This window comes from Phragmites australis, chromosome 1, assembly GCF_958298935.1.
Source record: "Phragmites australis chromosome 1, lpPhrAust1.1, whole genome shotgun sequence".
NCBI lineage: Eukaryota > Viridiplantae > Streptophyta > Magnoliopsida > Poales > Poaceae > Phragmites > Phragmites australis.
In genome coordinates, this window is record NC_084921.1 from 44,733,034 (window position 1) to 44,749,604 (window position 16,571).

The 16,571-nt window shown below is 58.7% G+C and overlaps 1 protein-coding gene and 1 pseudogene across 1 annotated transcript; one reads left to right on the forward strand and one right to left on the reverse strand.

The window, feature by feature from the left end:
- Positions 1-887: 887 nt before the first annotated feature.
- On the reverse strand, positions 888-1,595 carry LOC133921804 (photosystem II reaction center W protein, chloroplastic-like). The gene is made up of 2 exons (XM_062366841.1): positions 1,420-1,595; positions 888-1,300 (listed from the first exon to the last, which is right to left on the reverse strand). The coding sequence occupies exons 1-2, from the start codon at positions 1,490-1,492 to the stop codon at positions 981-983; spliced, it is 393 nt and encodes a 130-aa protein (XP_062222825.1). The 5' UTR covers positions 1,493-1,595; the 3' UTR covers positions 888-980.
- A 3,316-nt stretch (positions 1,596-4,911) lies between these two features.
- On the forward strand, positions 4,912-5,829 carry LOC133889815 (uncharacterized; annotated as a pseudogene).
- Positions 5,830-16,571: the final 10,742 nt, after the last annotated feature.

Below are 16,571 nucleotides of genomic sequence, written 5' to 3' on the forward strand. Positions count from 1 at the left end.
CCGCAGCGTCGATGGTGAGGCCGCCTCCTGCACAGCGTGCATCTCCAGGCTGCCATCCCGAGCCGTGAGCAGCAGCAGCACAGGTAGTCAACCACACGAACGACGCCGATGTCCATCACCTGCCCGGACTCCTCCAGCTTATTGTGCACCTCCTTGGCCTGGTCCCTAGTCGCGGGCCCTGACCGAGTCGACAAAGCAGCAGCCCATCGCGTCGTGGAGGTCCAATTGTCGCCGACCTCGGACTCGGAGGTTTGGAGTATCGCCACGAAGTCGAGCGCACGCAGCGCCAACGAGGAAGGGCACGGTGCTGGGGCCAAGCGGCCAAGCCGCCGTGAGGCACCTCGTTTCTCTTTCTCCCTCCCCTCCCCCCCCCCCCCCCCCCTATTTCCATGGCCGCTGCCGTGAGGCACCTCAAGATCCGAGGTTGCCTAGGCCGGCGGGCTCTAGGCTGACGGGGCCCAGGCGAAGGAGAGAACCTCTCCACGACGCGTGCAGCTCGGCCGCTCGGGTGGGCGGCAGCCTCCCCCATTGTTGGTGTAGGCAGAGAGAACGGAGGGGGAGCAGAGGAAGGAAGAGAGATGGGGCGGCTTGGAGGTGATGACTAGGGAGAGATGGCTGCTATGGAGAGAAAGGAAGATGACTTCTGTGGGAGAGATGGCTGCCGTGGGAGAGCGCCGGCGAGGAGGAGAGGGAGATGTCGGAATTGTGCCGCCAGAGTGCAAGAAGAAAGAAGGAGAAGAAAAGGTGAGGTGGATTATGACATGTGGGCCCCCCTAATAAACAAAATACTCTACGTCTCTACCGGAAACTCAAATCTGTGCAGAAAGTTTTCTGTTTTTTTGTGAAGTTCATTCGACAGCACATACTTCGTCTGACCGCTAATAATATCTCGCAGAAGCGGAACACTTAGATACAAATAGCCATGTCTGAAATTACACCGATCGCCACCATGTTTACATGCAGATCAATGGTAGGAGCATTTAGAGCGAGAGGCCCCCAGACTCCTCGTCCTCGTCGAGGCCCGAGGTGTAGACGGTGTAGAGGGACCAGATGAGGCCGAAGACTCCCAGGAGGATCCACCCCAGCAGGTTGTTGCTCAGCCCCAGGCTGAGCCCAGTGCCCTCCGTTGACATTCGCTCATCCACGAGCGCCAGCGCGGGCGCCGCCGACGCGGTCACCGCGCCCGCTGCAGCCAGCAGCGACGCGCCTGCGCCCTTGATGCTCACCGGGGCCGCGTTCTTCGCGTCCTTGGAGTAGCTGCACCTCACCCTCTCGCTCCTCGCCCTCAGCTGAGGCAGCCCTGCGCGCGCAGTTACCGAGTTCGCCATGCTTAGAATTTGCCATTGGCATGTAATACGTAGAGCATTCGTGCATGGACACAATCATGCAAGCAAATGAGAAACTGAGGATGTGCCGTACCTAGAGCGTTCGGCCTGGCGACCGCGGCCCGGGCAACGACGGTGGCCGCCGCGGCGGCGCTGACGGTGGCCATGGCTGCTGCCTCCGGATCTCTCGCTGGCCGCTTGCACTGCCGGTGCTGTAGAGGGGAGAGTGGTGCCTTGCTTCTTGGATCGCGTGCGCTAGTTGGCGGCGTTTCCTTTTAAGGCGGTACACGAAATTATCGCGAACCGATGTGGCTGCAAATCGCGCGTCTGCCACCACCAGGATTGGTTGAGGCACGGGATTGGCTGTCCTTGCACCCATGGCCTATCCGCTCGCGGCCAATGGGCGCGCGCCACCTGGACCCGTCGATTTCTCCCGTGTAAATGAGTGGACATCTGGGAATAGAATTAATTTAGAGTAGCTGTGTCAGGTGGTGGTTAACTCATGACTGTTGTAACGCAAAGCCGGCGCCACCCATTGAATCATCGACAACATGGAAGATCGAGCACCGAGCAAAATTTCATCATACCTGTTCACAATCAGGCTGAGAAAAACATATATATCTAGATATTCGTCAGAGAACTCGTATAAGCCACAACAAAAGCCCTCAAGCGCACCTGTTGCTATGGGAAGCCAAAACACAACCTTAGTAGATGTAAACTAGTAGGAGACTTTATTTAAGGATTTATCTATCATAATACTACAAGATCACCCTAATACTATAGATCAGGAGGAGGGAGCAGTCTAAGGGTGGCAATTTTCCCATCGAATTAGGTCCCTACGGATTTCAGACTTGATAGGAACGGGTTTGGGGGTAGAATACACCCCATGGGGCTATCGGGTCGGGACCCTGACCCGAGTTGGCTCTAGATCTCGGTATGATATTGCACCCGCGAGGCCTGAAAATCCGAGTCCCTCACCTTTTAACCGCATCTCTATTTTCAATATTCCATCGGACCCTCACAACTCACACCACGGCTAGATCTAATCCACCGATGCGCTTGCTCACCCCACTGCCCTGAGCCGGCCTCCTCCCCGTTGCGTTCGGCCGCTCCAGGCCGACCCTCCCTCTGGTGGTCTGCTCGCGCGTCGCACGGGGCAGGGAGGATGGAGGAAAAGAGCGGAGCCCCTGCTGGTGTCCCGTAGGGCCCTATTGCCGGTGCGCAGGTGAAGAACCGGGTGGAACCCGCACAGCCACCATATGCGTGTGGTCAAAGGCCCAACCGCCGTGCGTAGAGGGAGGAGGAGACCGAAGGCCCTGTTGTGGCCGCGTCGCTTGTCAAGATCGCGCAGAGGAGGCCGCCGAGCTCCATGTATGTGTATCCCCTCCACTTCTCCCTATGGTCCAACCTCCGCCGTGGATGTCAGCCATCATGCTGTTGCGCCGGTATTGAGCTATGTTCTGTTGCTCTAGCCATCAAGCCGTCAAAGCAAGCTCCAACCAGCCACTCTGTCGTCACCGTCGAGATTTTGTGGGATACTAATTTACTACTTTGGCCTACCTCACCATGATGCCATCGAGACTTGGGGGCGGAGAGCTGGAGACCGGGAGCGAGAAGATGGAGGAAGGAAGGCAGAGGCTAGGCGTGGCGTGGGGAAGATACACGGCGAGTGGATCCTGTGCATGAGCAGGCGCGACGGTGCTATGGGGATGGGGAGTAGGCAGGGGACGAGGCGGGTCTGTGCGCGGGGAGTGAAGGTTTCGGGTCCCCAGTGGGTCTCAGGTCCCTGCCGTGGCCAGGGACGGGAGTGATTTTGAACCCGGTTTGAGTTTCAGGGCCGAATCGGGTTTTAGGGTTTGGGTTTCAAGTCAGGTGTGGACGGTCAAAACCTGACGGGGGTAGACCCGTTGCCATCCCTAGACTGGTCTCTTCCCCGCCAGCAGCACACCTCACATATGTTTGTGTAATTTATTTAATCTTCAAGGTACTTTCTATAATACCAGGGTTATAGTCACTGTCATGGCTTTAATATAATCCATGCCATGTTAAAAAAAACGATAAGGGAAAGTGATTCCCGAACAAACATGGACAAGCTTAGTTTGACTACCTTAGGTCTGACTATGTGTGCTTTTGACTCATCTCTTGTCATCGCGATCAGATCATTGTCCACTCCTGCTCATGGTAGAAAAAGAAATCAGATCAAGGAATACAAAAACTTTGCGGCATGAGATTTTGTGGGAACGAGAAGAGTCGTTGCCGGAGGCAATCAAGGAGGCGTGCCTCATGCATGGGTGGTCCTGTACAAAAACCTTGGCGATATTGCCAACGACTTCAAGGTGTGATGAGCTAGCTCCATTAGGATCTGGTGCAAAGAAAATTTTGGTTCGGTAACAAAAGAGTTAGAAAACCTGAGACAGGAGCTGGCATATTTACAAGAGCAATACCCAATTAGTAATGCTGAGAAGATAAATCGTTTATTGCATCGCATGGATGAGATCTTGTATAGAGAGGAAATGATGTGGCTCCAGCGGTCACGTGTGACATGGCTTCGCGACGGTTATCGGAAGACAAAGTTCTTTCGTAATATAGAACAAAAAAGAAGATGGGACTTACACAACAGATGGAAAACATATATAGAATGGTTTCACAAGGACTCCGCCACCTTGTGTTCGACGTGGTTTGCAGAACCAAGGTAAGCCGCACGTGGGAACGAGAGGGGACCGGTTAAAGCGAGTGAAACGACAGTTTCAATACGAACCTATTTTCTTTTCTAGAACAACATCAACCGTTGGTAACCGATGTACTCTTAATTAAAATTTGCACAGGCTGCGACTATAAAGACGTTTGAGCGTAGCTCGATTGGTACCGTCTCCTAACGAGAAGCGGACTTATCCAAGCTGAAATCTGGGCGTGTATATGCTGGGGCGTCGCTCATTTGTGGCTGCATTCCAACCCTCTGGCAACCGTTGGTTGTCCTTCGAGGCACTCTTAGCTCTCTGTGCTGAGGGTGTGGATCTTAACTGTAAAAAAAAAATTAAAATTTGCATAGGGTTGCGATGACAAAGACGCTTGCACGCGACACGCGGGTTCTAAACCATTCTCTCATTGCGCACGGTAAACACGCGGGATATACGTATTCACTTGGGGGAGGGGGTAAAAACATGTTACTAGTGACATGTTTTCAAAATTGTTATCTGCTCAAAAATTAAAAATACAGACATGTGCGCATACTATATGCCAACAAGCTATATCGATAGAGTTTACTGTTGATGGAATTATTTGTCGGTAGGCAAAATTCCGACAATGTACATATCGGCAACCATAGGTACTATTTTGACAATTTTCAAATATATATATTATTTTTACAATTTTTGTTAAATTAATATTATTTTAAAAAAATCGAAAGGACATGTTACTAATAACGAAGCCTCACACGCTGCATGCCTTGTCCTCTGCAGCTATCAGTTGACTATTCATGCTTTCAACGCAAGCGCGCGTAACGACCAGTCTGTAGAACCTTCCGATCAGCTCGTATATAACCGCACGTGCGCACGGTGCCGTACCGTACGCACAGCTAAGAGCTACCATGGATCCGTTCAACTTCGACCTGCAGGACGCCGTCAACGATGACTACCTGATGAGCCTCGGCCTGATCCTCCTGCCGCCGTCGCCGGTGCAGGGAAGCGCGTTCGAGGCGTACCAGCGGCCTACGGCGACGTTGCTGGCGGAGTCCCTGACGAGCAGCCGGCAGCGCAACTCCAGCGGCAGAGAGAACGTGCACCGGAGGATGTTCGGTTACCTGAGGTGCATTGGTCATTATGCTGCGGCCTCCACGGGGGCCGTGGTGGACGCGCACCCGGCGCCGGCGGACCAGCGCCCCCGTTGTGCCGCAGGCGCCGCGCAGCACACGGTTCGGGCAAATCATGCGGGAGCGGCTCAGCCAGGGCTTCGCCAACCTTCAAAGCCTCCTGCCCCCCGGCGCCTCAAAAGTTAGTCGTCACAAGTCACGAGTCACGACACGTACGCACGTGTGATCTTCGTCTGGTCAGTGTGAGCGATACTAACCTGTGCGCGCGCAGGGTGGCAAGAACGACATCGTTGGCGCGGCGGCCTGCTACATCAGGGAGCTAGAAGGGAGGAAGGACCGAAGGAGTCGCTCCGCGCGAGGAATAAGGAGCTGCTGGAGCGGGTGGCCACGGCGTCGGCGAGATCAGGTGTCGGCAGCTGCGGCATGGTGGTGAAGGTGCGCGCCGAGTATGAACACCATTCAATGGCGGTTGATGTGTTTGAGGCGGTGTTCCGGCGGCTCAAGGCCATGAAGGAGGTGCGGGTGACGGCGATCCGGTCAAGTTTCTGCGCCAGCGGGATGTGGATGAACGTCGGAGTGGAGGGCGAGGTACGCGCCTAGTTTCATGTTACTCTTTAAGAATTTTTTTAATATTAGTTTTTTTACAGAAATTATAAAAATAATACAGCAAATGAAAAAATTCTTAAATATTACACAGTCGTCAAACAGCTTAGTGAAAATAGTATTTTCGTCCTACCATAAAGGAAAAAAAGGTCAGCAGACATTTTTAATATTTTTTTCTATAGTAACATGAGATTTCACCAAACTAGTTGGCGACTACTCTAGGATGAACAGTAACCCGCTGTTTTTCGATTTTCTTATTCACACTTTCTCTATTTGAATAGTGGGTTATCGTGCTACAAAATTCATGAAACTTTTTCGGCATGTCCTATAATTCATGGTGGATCTATTTTAAAAGGATTCATCATAATACCTATCGGTGTATCAGGAACCAGGGGTCCCTGAGTCCCGAGACCAAGCCGGCCATCCGCCATGCGTCACCATCCCGCGAGGTCCACCCTACAAGATAAGAAGAAGCTAAGTCCCGGGAGAAGGTGCTCGGGGCTGCCGCCTCTGGTTCCCGAGCACCCCAGTTCCCCGATGACCCGCAGAGTCCAAGTACCGGGAAGGAAGTACTCGGAAGGGTCCTCGCCTACCCCCGAGTACTGTAATCCCCCGCGCAAGATCGTCCGACGACCCGAAGGGTCCCATCGTCGGGGTGTCAGCCAGTCAAAGGCCTAATGCCGCATTTAATAGGCACGCGCGGCCTGACATCCTGACATCCTGACATTCTCAGCTGCCCACGCCCTAGTGTCAGACCCTGCCATGCTCTGGCAGGGGGGCGTGGGTCCATTAAATGCACGGGTCCCGTCCCGTTTCACCCGAGTGCCTCGGGATAACGTTGCCAAAAACGAAGCGCTCCGCCTGCCACCCTGCCTCGGCAGAAGAGCAAGACAGGGTGGGCGCACCGGGCACCTCTGTGGCTGCTCGGTGGGCCCTCTTAATGGCGCCGAAGGACATCCACAGTGGCGGGTGGTCGGATGCACGCCGCATTTTTCCACCGCCCCTGTCACTTCGCCAAAACGGAATGATGACGCCTTTCTCCGTGGCGCCTTATCATTCGCGCCCCCTCTTTCCCATTCTGGATAAGTCGAGGTCGGCGCGCCTATAAAAGAAAAGGATGGAGAACACATAAAGACAGACCCCGAAGCTCTCGATAGACAATCCGGAGGCTCTATGAAGACAGACGGGAAAACAAGGTGAACAAGGCAAGAAAGCCCCGACAACCCTCAGGAAGCACCCGAAGCCCAGATCAAAAGGCGAAGAACATCACAAACAAGCTCAAGCCAAGCTAGAAAACAAGAGCCTCAAGCTCTCTGTAGGCAGCTCACCCCTGTAGCCAGATACATCCTTGAAGAATTCCCTTCAAGAAGAGATATAACACTCACACAGGAGTAGGGTGTTACGCCCCCGTGCGGCCCGAACCTGTCTAAACCTCGGTGCACCCATCTTTCTTGCACTAGGTTGATCATCTCCCACCACCAGCCACTGCATTTATTTCCGTTCCCATTTATTTCCCCGACAAACTCGTTCAGGATCAACCCCCCGGCCGAATCTTTAAAAAGGGGTCTCTCGGGATCCCTGCGACAGGAGTTCATCCTCCGACAGCTGGCGCGCCAGGTAGGGGGGAATATCCCTGGATTTGTTTGTTTCGCTTTTTTCCACAGGAAAAGATGGCTGGTGGCGACCGTCTCCAGCGTTCCGGCTCCACTTCCAGTGACGGAGTGCTGCCCGACGCTCGGGAGAGCCCAGTCGCTGCTGCGTTCCATCAGCAGCCTCTATCCACGTGCGCGGTTTTTCCCGCTCAAGGGGATCAAGGCACTGGGCTCAGCAGGGCCGCCGTCACCGCTGCTGATGCACTTTCCGACCCCCAGCAAGAGGTCGGGACCCCGGCCGCCAGGTCCGCCTCTGGACCACGTCGGGTGCCATCCCGGTGCAGGCTCGCGTTCAGCGAGGCCGACCCGGGGAGCGCGCTGCTTGCAGCGCATGCTCTCCTCAGGCACCCGCCCGTTTAGGCCACGCCAAACACTCCGGAAGGCCGGTGGATACAAGATGTCGTCGCTTTGGTTGGCACTGCTCGCCGCCAGGTGCAGGCCGGGAGTCCTCGCACCACTTCTCAGCGTGGTGCTGCCAGAGCCGGCTCCTCAACGGGAAACGCCCGTACGGGCCGAGGGGCCTCCAGGCGGAGTGTCGTCCCCCTGGCCGTGTCCGAAGCCCGGGACCTCCGCTTGCGCCTTGACGAGTGGAGGGGCCACGAGGACGCCCGAGTTACTCTCAAGCGCCAGCGGGAGACCCGGCAGGGGGTTGGGGCAGAGGACCAGGCTTCCTCTCTCCCAGCCCAAGGCCACCGAGAATCCCCGGCTCGCCGCCACTCGCCACCGAGGACCCCCGCTCGCGCTACGGGGTATGGCACCGGCTGCCGTGCCTTCACCGCCGAGCTCCGCCGGGTCAGGTGGCCTTCCAAGTTCCGCCCCGAGCTGCCGGAGAAGTACGACGGGTCCATCGACCCCGTCGAGTTCCTCCAGATCTACACGACGGCCGTCCAAGCGGCCGGAGGCAGCGAAAAGGTGATGGCAAACTATTTTCATGTTGCCTTGAGGGGCTCCGCCCGCTCTTGGCTTATGAACTTACCCCCAGGGTCTATTAGCTCCTGGGATGACCTGTGCCACCAGTTTGAGGCCAACTTTCAGGGTATGTTTACGCGCCCCGGTTTGGAGTGCGACCTCCACGCCATCCAACAGCAGGAAGGGGAGACGCTACGGCGCTTTATACAGCGCTTCAGCCAGGTTCGCAACACTATTCCGTGAGTGGCCCCCCATGCTGTTATTGTTGCTTTCCGGCAGGGCGTTCGCGACGAGCGGATGCTCAAAAAGCTAGGTACGCACGAGATCGAGACCACTGCGGAGCTCTTCGCATTGGCCGATAAGTGCGCCAAGGCTGCGGAGGCCAGGGCGTGGCATGCTCCTCGCCCCGCCTCCGACCAGCCAAGTTCTTCCCGCTCCGACAAGCGGGAAAAGAAGAGAAGAAGGAAGCGCAAGGCCGCTCCCATCGAGCCGACCCAAGGCTCCGCCCATAGGGCGCCGCAAGAGCCCGACCGCCGGCAAGAGCGCCGGCCGGGTGTCGACCGACGTTCCACAAGGACCCCTGCTAGGGCTCCTCCTCGGGCCTCCGTGCCCACGAGGGCCCCGGCTCCCACAAGAGCCCCGGCCCCCGGCCGAGCTCCTGCTCCAGCAAGGGCCCCCGCTCCTGCGGAGCCTGAGCCAGGTAAATGGTGTCCCATACACCAGACCAGATGGCACGACCTCACGGAGTGTCGTACGGTCAAAGGACTCGTGGACCAGTGCCAGAGGGAGCGCGACGAGTCCCGCGGAGGAGGCGATGCTGAGGTCGCCCCCGACAATGCCGAGCTCGGTTTCCAGGAGCCTGAGCACACCGTCGCCTTTATCGACGGAGGCGCGTACAAGCCTTCCTCGCGCCGTGGCATCAAGGTCATGCGACGCGAGGTGTGCTCGGCAACCCCGAGTGAGGAGGCCGCGAGGCCCCTGAGGTGGTCGAATGCTCCGATCACGTTCAACATGGCTGATCACCCCGCCAGTACTGCAGCCGTGGGGCGACTACCTCTAGTAGTGTCCCCCACTGTCTGCAATGTTAAGGTCGGCAGAGTGCTGATCGACGGTGGTGCCGGCCTCAACCTCCTCTCCAAGGAGGCTTTTGAGAAGCTGCAGGTGTCCTCCAGGCGCCTAAAGCCGTCGCTCTCTTTCTGTGGAGTGACCCCCGGGCACTCCTTGCCCCTCGGGCAGGTCGAGTTGCCTGTAACATTCGGGAGCCAGGATAACTTCCGCACGGAGTGCGTCCTCTTCGACGTTGTGGAGCTCCCTCTCCCCTACAACGCCATCCTCGGGCGTCCGACGCTCGCCAAGTTTATGATGGCCGTGCACTACGCATACCTCACGGTTAAGATGCCGGGACCCACGGGCCCCATCTCCGTGATCGCCGACTCCGGCGGCGCCGTGTCCTGCGCTGAACAGTCATACATGGCTCTGGTCTCAGCGCAGGCCGAGGTCGATGGCTCTACAGGGGGCCCGGGACCCTCTTCATCCAAACCCCGACTCGCCGCCGACGCCTCTGTTCCAACGAAGGAGGTCGTGGTGGGCAAAGACGCTACCCAGGTCGTCCGGATTGGCGGTGACCTGGGCAGCAAATAGGAAAGCGCGCTCGTCGCCTTCCTCCGGGCTAACGCAGACGTGTTTGCCTAGCAACCGTCTGACATGCCCGGGATCCCTAGGGAGGTGATCGAGCATCACTTGGCGGTGCTTCCGGACGCCCGCCCGGTGAAGCAGAAGGTCCGGCGGCAGGCGCCTGAGCGCCAGGAGTTTATCCGCGAGCAGGTCGGCAAGCTCCTTGACGCCGAATTTATCCGAGAAGTCCTCTACCCCGACTGGCTAGCAAACCCAGTCATCGTCCCGAAGGCCAACGGCAAGCTCCGCATGTGCGTGGACTACACCGACCTAAATAAGGCTTGCCCTAAAGATCCCTTCCCCTTACCTCGCATTGATCAAATTGTAGATTCAACTGCGGGATGCGATCTTTTATGCTTTTTAGATGCAAACTCTGGGTATCACCAGATTCACATGGCCGTAGGGGACGAGGAAAAAACTGCTTTTACCACTCCAGTGGGGACTTATTGCTACATGTCAATGCCTTTTGGTCTGCGTAACGCTGGATCCTCCTTCCAGCGCGCTATTCGTATTACCCTTGACTCGCAGGTTGGTCGCAACGTCGAAGCTTACATCGACGATCTCGTGGTAAAAACCCGAGACCGCGCCACCCTGCTCGAGGACCTTGCCGAGACTTTCAACAGTCTCCGCTCTACCCGCCTCAAGCTCAACCCGGAGAAGTGTGTCTTCGGGGTACCGGCGGGCAAGCTCCTTGGTTTCTTGGTTTCTGGCCGAGGAATCGAGGTCAATCTAGAGAAGATCCAGGCCATCGAGCAGATGCGACCCCCGGCTGACTCAAGGAGGTCCAGCGTCTCGCCGGCTGCATGGCAGCCCTCGGGCGCTTTATCTCCAAGCTCGGGGAGCGAGGGCTCCCCCTCTCCAAGCTTCTGAAGAAATCCAGTCGTTTCGACTGGACGCCGGAGGCCGAGCAGGCCTTCCGCGATCTAAAGAAGTACCTCACTTCGCCACCCGTGCTGGTGGCTCCCTCTCAAGGTGAGCCCCTACTGCTCTACGTTTCGGCCACACCTCAGGTCGTGAGCATAGTGCTGGTGGTGGAGCGCGACGAGTGTTCAGGACCGGGTGCTGGGTCCTAGCTCCCAGAGGCCCCCGACCACTCACCTATCCTCGCGACTCCCCCTGGGCAGGGGGTCGAGCCCGAGCACACTGCTCCTCCCAACCAGGGAGTCGAGCCCGAGTGCCCGGCCAGCCCCGACCGTGCCGCCAAGCCTGGGGGCTGCGGCAGCCCCCCGGGTGGAGCCGCCGTCCGGGCTCGCCGGGTGCAGCGACCGGTGTACTTCGTCAGTGAAGTCCTTCGGGAAGCCAAGACAAGATATCCCCAGGCTTAGAAGCTGCTTTATGCCATGCTCATTGCTTCTCGAAAGCTGCGCCACTACTTCCAGGCGCACAAGGTCTCGGTGGTTACCACGTATCCACTGGGACCAATTCTCCGGAACCGGGAAGGCACTGGGCGCGTCGTCAAATGGGCAGTTGAGCTGGCGGAGTTCGACCTACACTTCGTCAGTTGCCAGGCAGTCAAGAGCCAGGCACTCTCTGTCTTTTTGGCAGAGTGGACGCCCGTCTCCTGCGTCGTCCCAGAAGAGATCTCTGCCTATCCCGGGCGCGACGCGTCCGGGTACTGGGTCATGCACTTCGACGGCTCCCTCTCGCTGAAAGGCGCAGGGGCCGGAGTGGTTCTCACCTCCCCAACGGGTGAAGAGCTCCGGTACATCGTGCAGTTGCAGTTCCGCGCATCCAACAACATGGCGGAATATGAAGGTCTCATCGCCGGCCTCCGGGCTGCGGTGGGGCTCGGGATTCGTCGCCTCCTGGTCAAAGGGGACTCCCAACTGGTCGTCAACCAGGTGTCTAAGGAGTACTAGTGCACGGATCCTCAAATGGCGCGGTCAGGAAGCTCGAGAGGCGCTTCGATGGCCTGGAGTTGCGGCATATTCCTCGCTGCGACAACGCTCTGGCCGACGAGCTCTCCCGCCTGGCCTCCGCACGTGCGCGCGTCCCTGCCGGAGTCTTTGAAGAAAGACTCGCACGGCCTTCCGTCCTGCCTGCCGAACAGGATGAAGGGGAAACCTCGAACTCAATTCAGGGGACCCCGGCGATGCCCTAAGTGGGAAGCCCCGTCAGGGCGCCGCCGCCCGGTGAGTGCGCTGCGCTCGCCGAATGTTCTCAAGATGCCTCGTGGATGTCTGACATCCGAGGGTACTTGAAAGAAAAGTTCCTACCCGGGGATGAGGCATCTGCCGAAAGAGTTGCTCGGCAGTCCAGACGCTATGCCATGGTAGATGGGGATCTCTACCGGCGTAGCGCAGGAGGTGTCCTCCTAAAATGCATCTCCCGGGCAGAAGGCGGCGATCTTCTCGCTGAGGTCCACGAGGGCGAGTGCGGTGGCCATTCATCGTTCCGCACGCTGGTCGGGAAGGCCTTTCGGCAAGGTTTCTACTGGCCTACAGCTCTCCAGGATGCTTCCGAGCTGGTTCGACGCTGCAGGGCGTGCCAGTTCCACGTAAAGCAGATTCACCAGCCAGCTCAGGCTCTTCATACCATTCCCCTGTCATGGCCTTTCGCGGTCTGGGGTTTGGACATTCTGGGTCCATTCCCCGAGCAATCGGGGGCTATGCATACCTATATGTCGCCATCGACAAGTTCACCAAGTGGCCGGAGGTGGTCCCAGTCATCAAGGTGACCAAAAACACGGCGCTCCAGTTTATCCGCGGTATCACCAGCCGCTTTGGCGTCCCGAACTGGATCATCACCGACAACGGCACCCAGTTCACAAGTGCCCTGTTTGGGGACTATTGCGAAGACCTCGGGATCAAGCTCTGCTTCGCTTCCGTCGCTCATCCTCGGAGTAACGGGCAGGTCGAGCGCGCCAACGCGGAGATACTGAAGGGCCTCAAAACCCGGACCTATAACGTGCTCGCTAAGCACGGGAAGGGATGGGTGGACGAGCTGCCAGCCGTGCTGTGGGCTAATCGGACTACGCCAAGCCGCGCCACCGGGGAGACTCCGTTCTTCCTCGTCTACGGCGCCGAGGCAGTCCTCCCCTCCGAGCTCACTCTGGGCTCCCCTCGAGTGCATGCATACTCTGAGGGTGAGCAGGAGCAGCAAAGGCGCGCCACCGTCCTGGCGGCTCGGTACCAGCAGAGTCTGCGGCGTTATCATCTGCGCCACGTCCGGGCTCGGTCTCTCGAGGTGGGGGACCTAGTTCTCCGACGCGTCCAGTCGCGCGAAGGAATGAATAAGCTGTCCCCTGTGTGGGAAGATCCCTTCACCGTGATCGCGGTCCCGCGGGCGGGTTCTTTCAGGTTGGCGACGGAGGAAGGACAGCCACTCCCGAATCCGTGGAACATCGAGCATCTCCGACGCTTCTACCCGTAGATGATCATGCTCGCAGCTCAGGTCAGCAAGGCCGGGGGCTTCTCCCCGCCCAAGCAGTCCGAGGGCTCCGCCCCTTGGGTAAGTCGCTGTCGCCCAACCTTGTAAATATTGCACATTCAGTATTTCAATAAGCAATCGCTATGTCGAAATATTTTTCTGGATTCCGTATGTTTAATCTGTCTGGTGAGGTGCTCGGTTGTGCGAGAAAAAGTTCGCTCTCTCATTTTCCCCGCTGATAAAAGAATCCCAATCGGTATGCATGCGAGCAGTCACCGCTGACTTACGTCCGGCATGGTAGGCTGTGGTGTTCGGTGTCGTGGCAGGCTCCCGGGCACTACCGAGTTTCGGGATGCTCTGGGTAATCCCATCGCTCGAGCTGCTCGAGTAGTCCGGAGCTCAGGCCCCCAGAGCGGGTTGTCGGTACTCGGTCTGGTCTGTCATACCCGGGCGCCACCGGACCATAGGACCTCTGGGTTATGCCTCTGTCCGCTCTTGTCCACCGGTTTGGGTATTCAAGAGGTCTCGGGTCGAAAACGAGAGCAGTCTATAGCAAGTACCGCACTAACAGAGTGCACCAGACAAAGAAATTCTATATTCTCTCTTAAGTCACAGGCTGACAATCACGAGCAGTTCGGCCGCGGGGGCTTCAATGCCCCGGTCTCTGGCTGGCCCCAAGGGTCCTCGGGTGGTCCTACCACTTAGGCGTGGGTGGTCGAGATCACCCGACCCCGGGAGCCTCGTATGCCTCTGGGCACTCGGGCGCTCCGTTGGAAGAACCAAGTCCCCGGGCACCCGAGCTCGGAAGCACACCCCTCCTGGATCGGTTGGCCAGAAGGCCGACAGCTGTCCGGTGAGTGGTTATATTCATACAAGTCTGTTTTCAGTAAATTTATGTTCCCGAGTCATTCTCGGGGGCTCTCGCGCTTTAATCTGTTCGGCGAGGTGGTCTCCTCGCACGCAAAACCCTGCCGCGTGTCTACTTTTTTCCCAGAACGACAGAGCGGTTCGTAGAAAGGAGTACCGCGCGTGCGGTAATGTCTGACCGAAGCCCTTTCGTGGTGGTCGTGGTGTTCGGTCCGCTTTTAAGGACCCCGAGCACTACCGAGTCCTCGGGTGTCCTGGGTAATCCTATCGCTCGAGCTGCTCGAGTAGTTCGGAGCTCAGGCCTCGGGGGCGGGCTGTTAGTGCTCGGTCCGGCCCGTTTTAAGCCCGGGCACCACCGGACCGCGAGGACTCTTGGTCACATTCTCGCCCGCACGCGTCTCCCGTCTACTAACTGAGTGGTCGCGAAGTGAAAAAGTGTTCACCAGGCACGGCGTGTTCCGTGCTGGATCGATCTATCTCCCGGGAAAGAAAGTCTGTGTCTTTGTTTCTTAACCTAGACAATGCGGACCCGCGAGAGCTCGAGGGCCGACTACGCCAGCAATAGTGATCGGGACAACTTCGTTCTCGGGGATGGGAAGGTCGGGAACGGCCCGACTGAGTACTCCCCGGGACTTCCAGGCAAAACATCAGAAGAAACGTCAAACACTCAGAGAAATTGGAGTTGTGAGCCCAAGGAAAAGCTGCCATTATATTCACAAGGCATTTTCTAAGGGTTCACTCCTATATTTACATCCATCAAGACGACAAAAGAAAGAAAAAAGCTACAAAAGATCTAGTCGGCGGCGGAGGCGTCGGCTGAATCCTCTGAGTCGTCCCCGGGGGTTGGCGGCGGTGGCACCTCTCGCCAGAAGCCAGCCGCCACCACGGCGGCGGTACTCCGGACCGCTTCCCGGGCGGCCTCTCCCTCAGCCTCGACCACTCCCTCCCGCGCCGGCTCCAGCGGGAAGTTCGGGTCCCTGCTTCGGTAGCAGGCCAGGACGTGCTCGGCCACTGCATGTGCCAAGCCACGTCCCTCCCGGGCGGCAAGTTCCTGAACCGCCCAAGGCAGGGCCTCAAGACGCTCGCATGCAGTCTCGAGCTTCTCCTTGGCGGCCCGCAGCTGCGCCTCAAGTCCCTGGTCCCCGGCCTGTTTCGTCTTGGCCACCATCTCGGATAAGGCGCGTTCACGGGCGGTCAGCTCTGCCTCGTGCTTCGCATTCTTCTCCGCCCTGGTAGCCGTGGTCGCTGCCGCCGCAGCAGCCTCGCCCTCTCAACGACTCAGTTCGCCTTCTCGGTGACTCAGCTCACCCTCCCGCCGGGCCAGCACATCCTCCTGCTGGGCCACCGAATCCTCCCGAGTACCGAGATCCGACACCGACAACTCATTGTCCACCTCCCGAAGGGAGACGTCCTCCTCCCAGCGGCGGATCTCTTAATTGATTTTCCAGAAGTCGTCTTCCCAGCGCTGGAGGTCAGCGCGCGTCTTCTCGGCCGCGCCCTCCCGGCGGGTCAGCTCAGCTTGCCGCTCCTCCGCCGCCTGCTCCCGAGCTGCGACTGCCACCTGCCTCTCCTGCGCCTGCCCCATCCTGGCAAGGGCCTCGGCAGCTTGCTGCTTCGACGCCTCAGCCAGGCGGGCGGCGTCTTCTCGTTCCCGCGCGGCTTCTGCCCGCGCGGTCTTCAAAATTTCTTGTTCCCGCGCGGCTTCCGCGCGGATGTCTTCTAGGAGCTTCTGCTCCCGCGCGGCCGCCGCACGGGCCTCCTCCTGGGCGCCCGCCAGCCGCGCCTTCTCCGATACCAGGCGGGCGCGCTCGGCCTCGAGCTCCCCCTCCTTGGCATTCACCGCTGCGCCCAGCCGCCCAACCGCTACCTGGACGCCTTCGATGGCAGCCAGGAAGGGGTCGGCGGGCTGGCCGGGCACCGGTGGGGCCCAGGCCTCCCCGCAGAGTTCCTCCGGGGGGTCCGAGCTTTCTACAGGGCCCTGCACCGCCATCCGCCCCGGGCTCTGCCTGCCCGGGGTAGGCTCCGCCGGCGCCGAAGACTCGGACGGCGGCCGCGTTCCCGCATCGGCCGCCTTGTCCGCCGGCCCCGGCAAAACATCCACCTCCACCGTCATCCGCCCCGGGCTCTCCGCGCCCGGGGTAGGTTCCTCCGGCACCAGGGATTCGGACGGCTGCTCCGTCCTCCCCTCGGCCGCCATCTCCGCCTCTCTCTCAGTGGCCGCCACGACAATTGGCGCCTCCGCCGTTCCTGTGCCCGCCTCTGTCGACGCAGACGGCGGGCTCGGCTCTGGCCTTGGCGCCCGCGCCTTCTCCGTCGCAGTGGCGCTTGCGGCCGGCCTACGGGAGACAGATGAAAAATGTCAAA

What these genes read in the sequence shown, in the direction of transcription:
- LOC133921804 (XM_062366841.1), bottom strand. Translation starts at nt 1,492, where the DNA reads ATGGCCACCGTCAGCGCCGCCGCGGCGGCCACCGTCGTTGCCCGGGCC. An exon ending in CGCCAGGCCGAACGCTCTAG is followed by an intron (nt 1,301 to 1,419) that starts GTACGGCACATC and finishes CTGCGCGCGCAG; the next exon opens with GGCTGCCTCAGCTGAGGGCG.